Source organism: Ovis aries, chromosome 24, assembly GCF_016772045.2.
Source record: "Ovis aries strain OAR_USU_Benz2616 breed Rambouillet chromosome 24, ARS-UI_Ramb_v3.0, whole genome shotgun sequence".
Lineage (NCBI taxonomy): Eukaryota > Metazoa > Chordata > Mammalia > Artiodactyla > Bovidae > Ovis > Ovis aries.
The window spans coordinates 24,292,090-24,302,764 of record NC_056077.1 but is presented as its reverse complement, the minus strand read 5'-3'; the positions used below and the strand labels follow the sequence as shown (position 1 = coordinate 24,302,764).

Sequence of the window (10,675 nt, the reverse complement as noted above, 5' to 3'; positions counted from 1 at the left end):
AGCCACCAGGGAAATCCTTTTTACTTTTGTAGTAAAGGGATATATGCTGCCTTCAACTCAATAACTATTTTTTTAATCTGGAAAAAAATTGTCAGATTGTTTCTGAATCTTGCACATCAGTCTGTTCCTTGCCAGGATGGGTTAAGAGGGGAGGACACTGCACCCTTTACAGAAACTGCTTCCTTTGTGCTATTTCAAGAATCATCCTGCCCTGCAGATAGGATTCCCTGGCAGAGTCGATAACCTGGGCCGTCCTGGCTATCCCAGAGAAGGGATACTCCCAGAATTCAGGGGAGTGGAGGTGGGAATGGAGGTAACCAATTCAAACACACCATGAAAATCCATCAATCAGATTGCATTAAGCTTTATAACAACACAGTTTCCAGTTAGCGGGAGAAATGACAGTTTAATAACAGTTGAACAGATTTCACTCCCTCCCCCCACTCATACATATTTCCAATTTTGCTAGAACAGTTCCTGGTTCTGAAGATCTGTGAAGAGTGTTTTATGTCGAATGCTGCATTTTAATGGAATCAAACTAATGGGAAGGGACATTTGACGCAGCAGCCCTTGATGGGGGTGTCCGCAGACAGCCCTTACCCTCCCCCAGCCCCTGACACTGGGTCTGACAAAAGGAGTCAGCCTTCTTGTTGCTGCCCCAATATATGCCATCTCTGAATCGAGCAAACGAAGCATGAGATGACCACGAAGGGGAGATGGTGGGACAAAGAGAGAGATGGTGATCAATCCCCTGTGGGTTGGGTTGCTAAAGGTTATTCATGACAAAAGACATGCCAGCTCTCTGGTCCCTGCCCCTCTGGGGACCCTAAAAGACAGAGTCCCTCCAATAGCTTGTCTCAGATCCATGCTGCTGAGGGTCTCAGAGATGGAGACCTCCCACCAAGAAGACTGGTTTTCTTTTTTCACTCCCAGAGATGGCTTCATCTTTCCCAACCTCAGAGCTCTGGGCTCGGCTGCAACTCCCTTGCTCTAGAGCAGTCCTGTGAGCCTGATTCTAAGGAGGGCCTAGGCTAAGCTTCTTTACCACCCAGGATACTCATGAAGAGAGGGACCCAACTGCCCTTCGAAGGCTCTTAGAAGGAAGGCTTCCAAGGATGTCAGCTTTTTTTTTTTTTTTTTTTGGTGAGGAACGTGCATGCCTCTGCCTTCATCAGATGAGGAGTGAGGAAGTCAAAGGGTTGTGGGATGAGACCTTTAAGGAGAAGGCTTGAGACACCTTAAGAGGGAGGGTCTTGCTCCCTAGGAGTTCTGGAGCAAGCAGCCACAATTAGTATTCTGGCGAAATGCCAAAGCAGAGGTTGATCGAGCAAGGGGCCTTTGCCAGAAATGGGGCTAGAACTCGGGCTTCTCAAATTAAAGTGAGAGGCCCCTGCCCAAAGTAGACCTTCCCTTCTTCCTTATCATTTAAACAAACATTCATGGCACTGTATCTGACCTTGACAGCTATTTATCCTGTCTTCAGACTGGATTAACCAGCAGAAGACAAGAATTAGCAGTGGATTCTGGTGGCCAGCTGGTCAACCAGATGCTGCTACCCAGGCAGGCCTGGTACCCTATCAGCATGCCAGGGGATCCATCTCTCTGCCTAAGCCAACAGCCTTGGAAGCAATCCTGACTGGACAAAGAAGGAGATCTACTTGGCACCGCAGCAAGGCTGAGGCTGCAGACCCTGGGGGATTCAGGACTCGGGTCAGGAGCCTCCCTAGCCACTTGCCAGCCTTCCCACCACATCGTAAGCCTCATTTATCACCCTCTTCCTGTTCCCACTGGAAATCTTGACCAGTCATTTGGTAAAACATCATGTTGAAGGGTTTGTAGAACTTCCGCAGTCTGTGGATCACATCCGGGTCAATGCGAGGATGAGTCCGACCCTTGCTCTTGCCTAAGCACCTGGGGGCGCTGCTGTCTTCTGGCTTCTTTAAGCAAGGGAACCCCTTGGTTTTGTTGAAATAGAAATGTTTCTCAGTCACAACACGCTTGAGGCCTAGAAAATCCTGTACTTTGGCCATTTCCCCGGCGGGGTCCACTATGAGTCGCTCACCGCTGACGAAGAGGATCTGAGAGAGGGGGAAATACTGGAGCCAGTTTTCCAGATGCAGAGCATAGATCCCTATTCGAATGGCGCTCCAGGAGGCGTCGATCAGCCCTAGGGTCCGATTTTTGAAGGCCAGCACTTCGAAGGTGGGGATCTCGGGTTTCTTTGACAGTGTCTGGGTGTAGTCGGAGATGGCCCTGGTCACGGGGTTCCTCACCACCACGATGAGTTTGATGTCCTTGGCCATGGAGTGGATGCGCTTGGGAGCCTCGTTTGTCACAAAGTAACTTGGCGTCTTCTCCATGGTTAACTGTCCATCCAAAGTCTTGGGCATCACATTTCTAGAAGAAGAAGGAAAACAAAAGAGTGGTTATTCGTATCCAGAAATAACTGAACTTGTCCCGTGAAACATATATAAACAGCTCAATGGGGGAGCTACCAAATAAAATTCATATACACTTGGAAGTTCTTTTTAGACGTGTTATTTGCTCAGTCGTGTCTGACTCTTTGCGACCCCATGGACTATAGACCCCCGAGCTCCTCTGTCCATGGAATTCTCCAGGCAAAAATATTGGAGTGGGTAGCCATTCCCTTCTTCAGGAGATCTTCCTGCCCCAGAAATTGAAGATGGGTCTTCTACACTGCAGGCAGGTTCTTTACCATCTGAACCACCAGAAAAGCCCTTTTTAGACTATATGTCCCACTACAGCTCTGATTAAAGTATTTTCATAAAAGGCAGCAAAAAGCTTGTGCATTCATCCTTGGGAATGTTATACACCTGGCGTTTAAATGGCAGCTCTATCTCTTGCCAGTTATGTTTAACCTAGTTGGACTCTTAATTTCTCTGTGTATTAGTTTTATAATCTCTGAAATAAAGATAATGATAGCACCTACTTCACATGGTTGTAAAAGGATTAAAGGAGATAATGCTTTTAAAGCATTTAGCACAGAAGCTGGCATGTGTAAGAGCTTAATAAATCAAGGATAGGATTGTTGTAGTGGCTTTCAGAAAGTGTTTGAGCTCAGCAAGATCTCAGAGGTGATCTAGCCTAAGGGTGGGCAAACTACTACCTGCCTGCTGTTTTTGTATGGCCCACAGGTAAGAATGACTTCTCATCTTTAAAGTGAAGTGAAAGTGAAAGTCACTCAGTCATATCCTACTCTTTGCAACCCCGTTGACTGTAGTTCAGATGGGGGAAAAGCAAAAATAATAAGACTAATACTTTGTGGCACATGAAAATTGTATGTTCACATTTCAATGCTCATATATAAATTGTCATTGGAACATGGCCACTCATTCCTTTCTGTAAAGTCTGTGGCTGCTTTCTGCATCTACATCAGCAGAGCTGAATAGCTGCAAACAGAGACCATATCACATGCAAATCTGAACATATTTTCTAACTGGCCCTTTAAGATGTCATCTGCTGACCCCTAACCTAGATGAAAAGGTCCATCTTGTCAAAGCCATGGTTTTTGCAGTAGTCACATATGGATGTGAGAGTTGGACTATAAAGAAGGCTGGGTGCCAAAGAATTGGTGCTTTCAAACTGTGGTGTTGGAGAAGACGATTGAGAGTCCCTTGGACTGCAAGGAGATCAAACCAATCAATCCTAAAGGAAATCGACCCTGAATATTCACTGGAAGGACTGATGCTGAAGCTGAAGCTCCAATACTTTGGCCACCTGATGTGAAGAGTTGACTCACTGGAAAAGACCCTGATGCTGGGGAAGATAGAAGGCAGGAGGAGAAGGAGACAATAGAGGATGAGATGGTTGGATGGTATCACCAACTCAATGGACATGAGTTTGAGCAAGCTCTGGGAAATGGTGAAGGACAGGGAAGCCTGGTGTGCTGTAGTCCATGGGGCTGCAAAGAGTCAGATATGACTGAGCAACTGAACAACAACAAACCTAGCCAAAGGGTTTCCGTGGTGGTTCAGTGGTAAAGAATCTGCCTGAAATGCAGGAGACTCGAGTTCAATTCCCGGGTCGGGAAGATTCCCTGGAGAAGGAAATGGCAACCCACTTGAGTATTCTTGCCTGGGAAATCCCATGGACAGAGGAGCCTGATGGGCTATAGTTCGAGGGGTAGCAAGTGAGTTGTATACGGCTGAGCGACTAAACACACAATCGTCCAACCTAGTCCAAAGGTGTCTTTATGCAAATGCGGAAAATGAAGCCCAGAGACTGGGAATCAGGCAGGTTTTGTGACTTCAGCAAGTTGAATCACATCCCTGAGCCTTACTATCTTCATCTTCAAAATCCTGAAACTTACCTCAAGTTCAGCTGAGAATGAAATGAATGACATATATCATTACTGTGACATAGTGTGACAACATCTGGCACAGACTGGTTTCATACATGGGATTTCTTCCTTCTTGGCTCCCAAGTTTGCTCAGTAAGGCCACGATAGGTCCCACGAGTGTGTGCTCAGTTGCTTCAGACGTGTCTGACTCTTTGTGCATTGGACTGCAGCCCACCAGTCCCCTCTATCCATGGGATTCTCCAGGCAAGAATACTGGAGTGGGTTGCCATGGCCTCCTCCAGGGGATATTTCCAACCCAGGGATTGAACCCATATCTCCTGTGTTTCCTGCATTGCAGGGGGATTCTTTACCGCTGAGCCACTGGAGAAGCCCGATAGATCGCACACCAGGTCCCATATCTCTTGGTTTCCTTCCCAGGGTTGCTTCTCAAACCCATCCCTCCATCCCTGTTCACCTTCAGAGTGGCCTTGTCTTACTTGGGAGCTTCAAGGGACTAAAGGAGTTTGATGCTATTGGTCCTCCAATACCAATGTGGCCGGTGTATCAGTGAGAAAATGAGGCTCAAGATCCTATTATACAGTCAATCTGCTGTAGGCGTATGTGGACCAAAGTTAATTGACGATAAACCCGTTCCATACCTGTTGGTACAGCAGGCCATCTGCCATCTTGTACTCCATTAAAGTCTATTCACTTCTGAGCCTTGCACCAAAGTGGTACATTTAGGATTACACAAGACCTCTTTGTTATGATGACACGCTTTTAAATGTCTCAGCTAATAAAACTTAATACAGACGAAGATCCCTCAGCTTCCCCTACCATAATTAAATTTATTTACTATCGCCTGTGTGGAGAAAGAATGACTTTTCTTTTATCTCTAATTCACATGCTCTGTCAATAATTAATTGCTACTGGGTTTTGAGCTTTCTCGGCAAGCACTTTTATTAGGCAAGAGGAATGTGCCTCTTGTCTAATGCAGAGATATTCACACAGAGTTTGATGTCGTTTGGGTATCATGATTGGGCAGTGAGCAGTTTTCAGATCAAAGCAATAGCTCTGGCCATAAGTAATCATACTCATCTCGAACAGACATCATCTCCCCAGTATTTCAAACGTCTTCACATTCGTGTGTCTCTTTGGTTTTCGTCAGATTTAATTATGTTGCTTGGAGGGGCAGTGCTAAGGAACATAGTTTTGGGGGAGTCACACTTGTCTGATTTCAGAGTTCTGACTACCCATGTCACCTTGATGAAGTGACTAAACCAACCAGTATTCTTGGGCTTCCCTTGTGGCTCAGCTGGTAAAGAATCTGCCTACAATGAGGGAGACTTGGGTTTGACCCCTGGGTTGGGAAGATCCCCTGGAGAAGGGAAAGGCTACTCACTCCAGTATTCTGGGCTGGAGAATTCCATGAACTGTATGGTCCCTGGGGTCACAAAGAGTCAAATACAACTGAGCCACTTTCCCTTTCACAAACCACTCTGACTCTCCATTTCCTCATCCAAAATATAGGGTTAATAAGTGAAAGTGTTAGTCACTTACTCATGACTGACTCTTTGTGACCCTATGGACTGTAGCCCCCCAGGCTCCTCTGTCCGTGGAATTCTCCAGGCAAGAATACTGGAGTGGGTAGCCATTCCCTTCTCCAGGGGAATCATCCTGACCTAAGGAGTGAACTTGGATCTCCTGCATTGCAGGCAGAGTCATTACTGTCCGAACCACCAGGGAAGCCCAGGGTTAATAAGAGTCCCTCTTTTATAGGACTGTCGAGAAGATAATACAGGTGATTCACTTTGAATTGTGTCCAACGAATGCCAGAATTTTAAAAGCTTAAGCCAGGGGCACACTATCATTGGGACAGCAATTATTAGAGAAGAGTAAGGAGAAAATATTTATGTTTAACCAAATGGAAAAGTTGAACAACATGGAAACTAAGGAACTGATATAGAAAAATAAAAAAGAATATTCTGATTCAAGCCCATATCGTCATACTTCCTGATCAGGGGAGCTGCTATTAGCTTAGCTGGAGGTAAAGGAATATACTGATATCCCACTTTTATTCCAATTAAAGAGATTCTCTTAATTATGAAACTCATGTCATAGTATAAAAATACTAAATAAATGTTGATGTAAAAAATTCTAAAGATAGATATTTTTAATACATGGCCTTTTCAGAATTTTGCCCCTCAGTATACATACATTGCTCTTTTATTTCGCTGCCTTTTTTTTTTTTTTTTTTTATTAAGCTGCTAGGGTTTTCTTCTCATCTGGTCTCTGCTGTTGACTTCTTAGAGCTCAGTGTTTATCTTTACACTGACCTCGTTCAAATTCATCTCCTTCACTTCAGCTAATTGCTGCAGTCTGTCAAGATCTTTGTGGATCTTGAGTTTTTTATCTGAAGCATCTGAGATAAATGGTATCCATCCTGTAAGCCAGTGTATATAGGGGAGTAAGTGTGTGCCTAGTTCAGTGATCAATGCAAAAAAAAAAAAACACACAAAAAAAACGGTATCCAGTCCTTATGGCTGAGACGGTAAAGAATCTGCCTGCAAAGTGGGAGACCTGGGTTTGATCCCTGAATTGAGAAGATCCCCTGGAAGAGAGAATGGCAACCCACTCCAGTATTCTTGCCTAGAGAATTCCACGGACAGAGGAGCCTGGCAGGCTACAGTCCATGGGGTCGAAAAGAGTTGGACACAACTCAGCGACTCACTTTTCTTTTTCAAGCCAGTGTATATATAGGGAAGTAAGAGTGTGCCTAGCTCAGTGATCGATGCAAACAGCCATGAGAGGAGGGGGCTAGAGAAGGCAACAGAGAGAGGAGTGGGGAACAGAGATGCCTAAATGGCTTTGATTGTCAATGTTACAGATGGATACCACCATGCATTTGAGAGTTCCCGCATTTGGGGCATACATGGGAAAACTGTCTCATTTGTGGAATCTAGAAAAAGGGTACAGATGAACCTATTCCCAGGGCAGGAATAGTTACACAGACATAGATGACTGATATATGGACAGGGGGTGGGGGGAGGGGACGGTGGGATGAATTGGGAGGTTGGAATTGACATATATACACTGTTACGCGTAAAAGAGCTAGCTAGTGGGAAGCAGCTACGTAGCACAGGCAGCCCCGCCCAGCGCGCTGTGATGACCCTAGAGGGGTGAGATGGGGGTGGGAGGTGGGTCCGAGAGGGAGGGGATATAGGTATACTTACAGCTGAGTCACTGCAGAAACTAACACAGTGTTGTAAAGCAATTATACTCCAATTTTTTAAAAAGATACAACTATTGTTGTGTGAGATATACAGGAATTTTTGCCAGTAACAAGGTATCCAGTAGATGCTCAAAATCAATGAAGTAGCATCCCCCCTTTCCAAAAAAAGATTCTGAATCAGTTATATTCATTCATTCATTCCGTAAATGCTCGCATCCATAAATGGCAATATACTAGTGAACACAACAGACGAGGCCCTTCCCCCCACAGAGCTTCCGGTATAACTGCTACCTCCGATAAAAGGAGAGTTCTCTATAGTATCACGTAAATAACTATTTTGATCAAAAGAGCAGGTATTACTACTTTTCACTTTTACAAGGAAGGAACCAGACTCAGAACCTGAAGATACTTTTTCAAAGTCTCACTGGGTGAGCTTATTCTTGGCTCCTAAGCTCAACGGCCAAGCAAATATCTACCCCAGCTCCTGGCAAATAGCATGTGCTCGGTAAATATCTGTTGAGTGAATAGATGAGTAAGCCATTAGGCTCCTGTTCTAAGGCTTTGTTGTGATAGGTTTTGCTGCCCTAATCTCACCAATTCTCAGCCCTTATCCCCTCATCAGTCCACTCACCTGGGTCCTTATTTCAGCAGCAATTTCTTTACCTAGAAATAGCTAGATATTTCTAGATATCTGTCTGTCTATCTATCTAGGTATTTCTAGATACCAGCCATTTCTCCATCTAGAAATAGAGCCTTCCTCTTCCTAAAAAAAGAAAATAAAAAAACAACTAGAGGAGACAGCTCTCTAAGGTGTGAGACCAACCCCTCCCCACATGGGCTTTGAAAATTATCTCAGGATAATTTGAAAATTCTACCTTCTCAGGAATTTTTCATCCCAACTTTCCTTCTCTCTCCTGGTTTTAGGTAAGTTCTTTTCGACTGGATCTGACATTTCACTCTGCCCTTGCTCTCATATTTTTATGTGCTTGCGGAATGGGGAGGTGACCAGTCGTGCCAGAGGGGAGTGAGCAAAGCTAAGGAAGTAAGAAAAAAAGGCCAGGGGGTGTGGAGGAAAAGACCATGAGGTTGGGGGTGCTGGTTCTTATGGGCCACGGGCAAGACACTGGGTTTTATTCCATATGTGACGAGAAACCATTGCAGAACATGAAATAGGAGAACATAAGCTTTACATTTTCAGAGATCTTTCTCCAGCTGCTTTGCTGAGAACACACGGGTATGTGGCAAGAGCAGTAGGAAGACTGCCTGCTAAGAGGCCATTGCTGGAGGGCGGGTCGGAGATGAGGGTACAGGGCCGCAGATGGAGAGGGCAACCTGGGAAGTAGCATTCAGAATTGGGATGTCTTTAAAAAGTAGGGCCAACAGTCCTTGAGGATGGGTGGGAAGAGAGAGTGTCATAGAATACTCCAAGACTGTCGGCCTGAGCTGATGATTAAGTAGTAGTTTATCAAAGTGGAGAACACTGGAAAAGAAGCCAGTTTCAGGGGAAGAAACCACGTCTGATTTTGGACTTGTAATCTGAGATACTCACATGGAGGAGTGGATACGGGAGTCTGAAACTCAAGGGAGGTTCCAGTTGGAGGTGGATATTTACATGACGTGTTCACAATCTACTTGCCTGAAAAGCAGGGTGAAGGGATGTCAGAGTCTCTTCACCTTCACTAGGAGAAGGTGGGACATGACCTTTGCCTATCTGGGGAGTCCTTCTGAAGAGGCAGAGGAGACACGGGTTTGATCCCTGAGTCGGGGATATCCACCGGAGGAGGAAATGGCAACCCACTCCAGGATTCTAGCCTGAAGAATTCTACGGACAGAGAAGCCTCGTAAGCTACAGTTCAAAAGGCTTGCAAAGAGTCGGACATGACTGAGTGACTAAGCACGCACCTGAATAGGAAGTGTTTAGACACTGATGTGCAAAAATAAATTTAGCTCCATCACCAAGATTTTCACCAACTCCTTTGAATTTCCAGGGTCCCTGATAACTTTCTGTGTTACACAGCTTAAAATAATGTCATCATATGGTTAGGATAATGTCATAATGAGAGAAGGAAATGGCAACCCACTCCAGTATTCTAGCCTGGAAAATTCCAGGGACAGAGGAGCTTGGTGGACTACAGCCCCAGGGGTCCCAAAAGAATTAGACATGACTAAGCAGCTGAACCACAAACACCATAATATGGTTGGTTCCCATGCCCTCCATGGCTAAGCTCAGTTTCTGGAAGACTTGGGCAATGTGTCATTCACCTGTCTATCCCCAGTGCTTGACACAGTCCCTACTGCACAGCAGCTGCCCCATAATGATGTGTGGTTGTTGGACAAATGAATGAATGACATACGAATGGAAAGATGATCCTTGGAAGTCAGGAGAACTGGGGCAGTTTGGAGGGCTCCTCTAAGTGGATTTCTGGTACATGGGGTTCAGTGTTTCTGAATTCCACGTCATCTCCTGTCTGAAGCACCCTGCACTGCAGCATGGCCCATATGGTGAGGAAACACTGCATCTGTGCTTGGAACGGCTTGTTAACAGTATCTGGGGTGCCCAGAGCAGCCGTGACATCGGCATCAACACACCATCCGGAAGCCGAGAATCATCCCGCAAGATCACGCAGTTGCTCTCACAGGGCCAAATGTTTATGAGACACGAGCCAACACGCTCTCCAAGCTCCTCCACCTCCGCTCTGCTGGTGGGGGGACTGGGCTGAGCACAAGCCCCATCTGGATGCAGGTCACCATCTGGGACAACAACTTTAACAACAGAGATCCCACAGTAGTTATCAGATGCTGTTTACTAAGTGCTGTTTGGAGGCTGAGAGTTCAAATTCTGACACCAGATCGAGGTCTCCAAGCACTTTCAGACACTGGGCTCTACAGCCTGGTGGTTAAAAAGCACAGACTCCAGATGAACCGAATCTGGATTCACTTACTATGACAGAGCAGACCCTTCCCAGGACAGACCCTCCCCATATCCTTTGCTTTAGCTCTTCTCTGAAGTCCCTAGATAATAGTAACTGATGCACATTTCCTGAGTTGTTTTACAGATGCTAAAATTCCCGCCAAATTAGATGTTAACTATCAATACTAGTTATCTAGTTATCAATACTAGATAACCATGAGCACACAGCCCC

General features: G+C 45.5%; 1 protein-coding gene across 1 annotated transcript in view; it reads right to left on the bottom strand.

The window, feature by feature from the left end:
- Positions 1-347: 347 nt before the first annotated feature.
- The window catches only part of HS3ST4 (heparan sulfate-glucosamine 3-sulfotransferase 4), a 481,008-nt gene continuing 470,680 nt past the window's right edge, over positions 348-10,675 (bottom strand). The window contains exon 2 of the mRNA XM_027961479.3: positions 348-2,397. Within this exon, the coding sequence (XP_027817280.1) occupies positions 1,761-2,397 (637 nt within the window). The 3' untranslated portion in view covers positions 348-1,760. The remainder of the gene's footprint in view (positions 2,398-10,675) is intronic.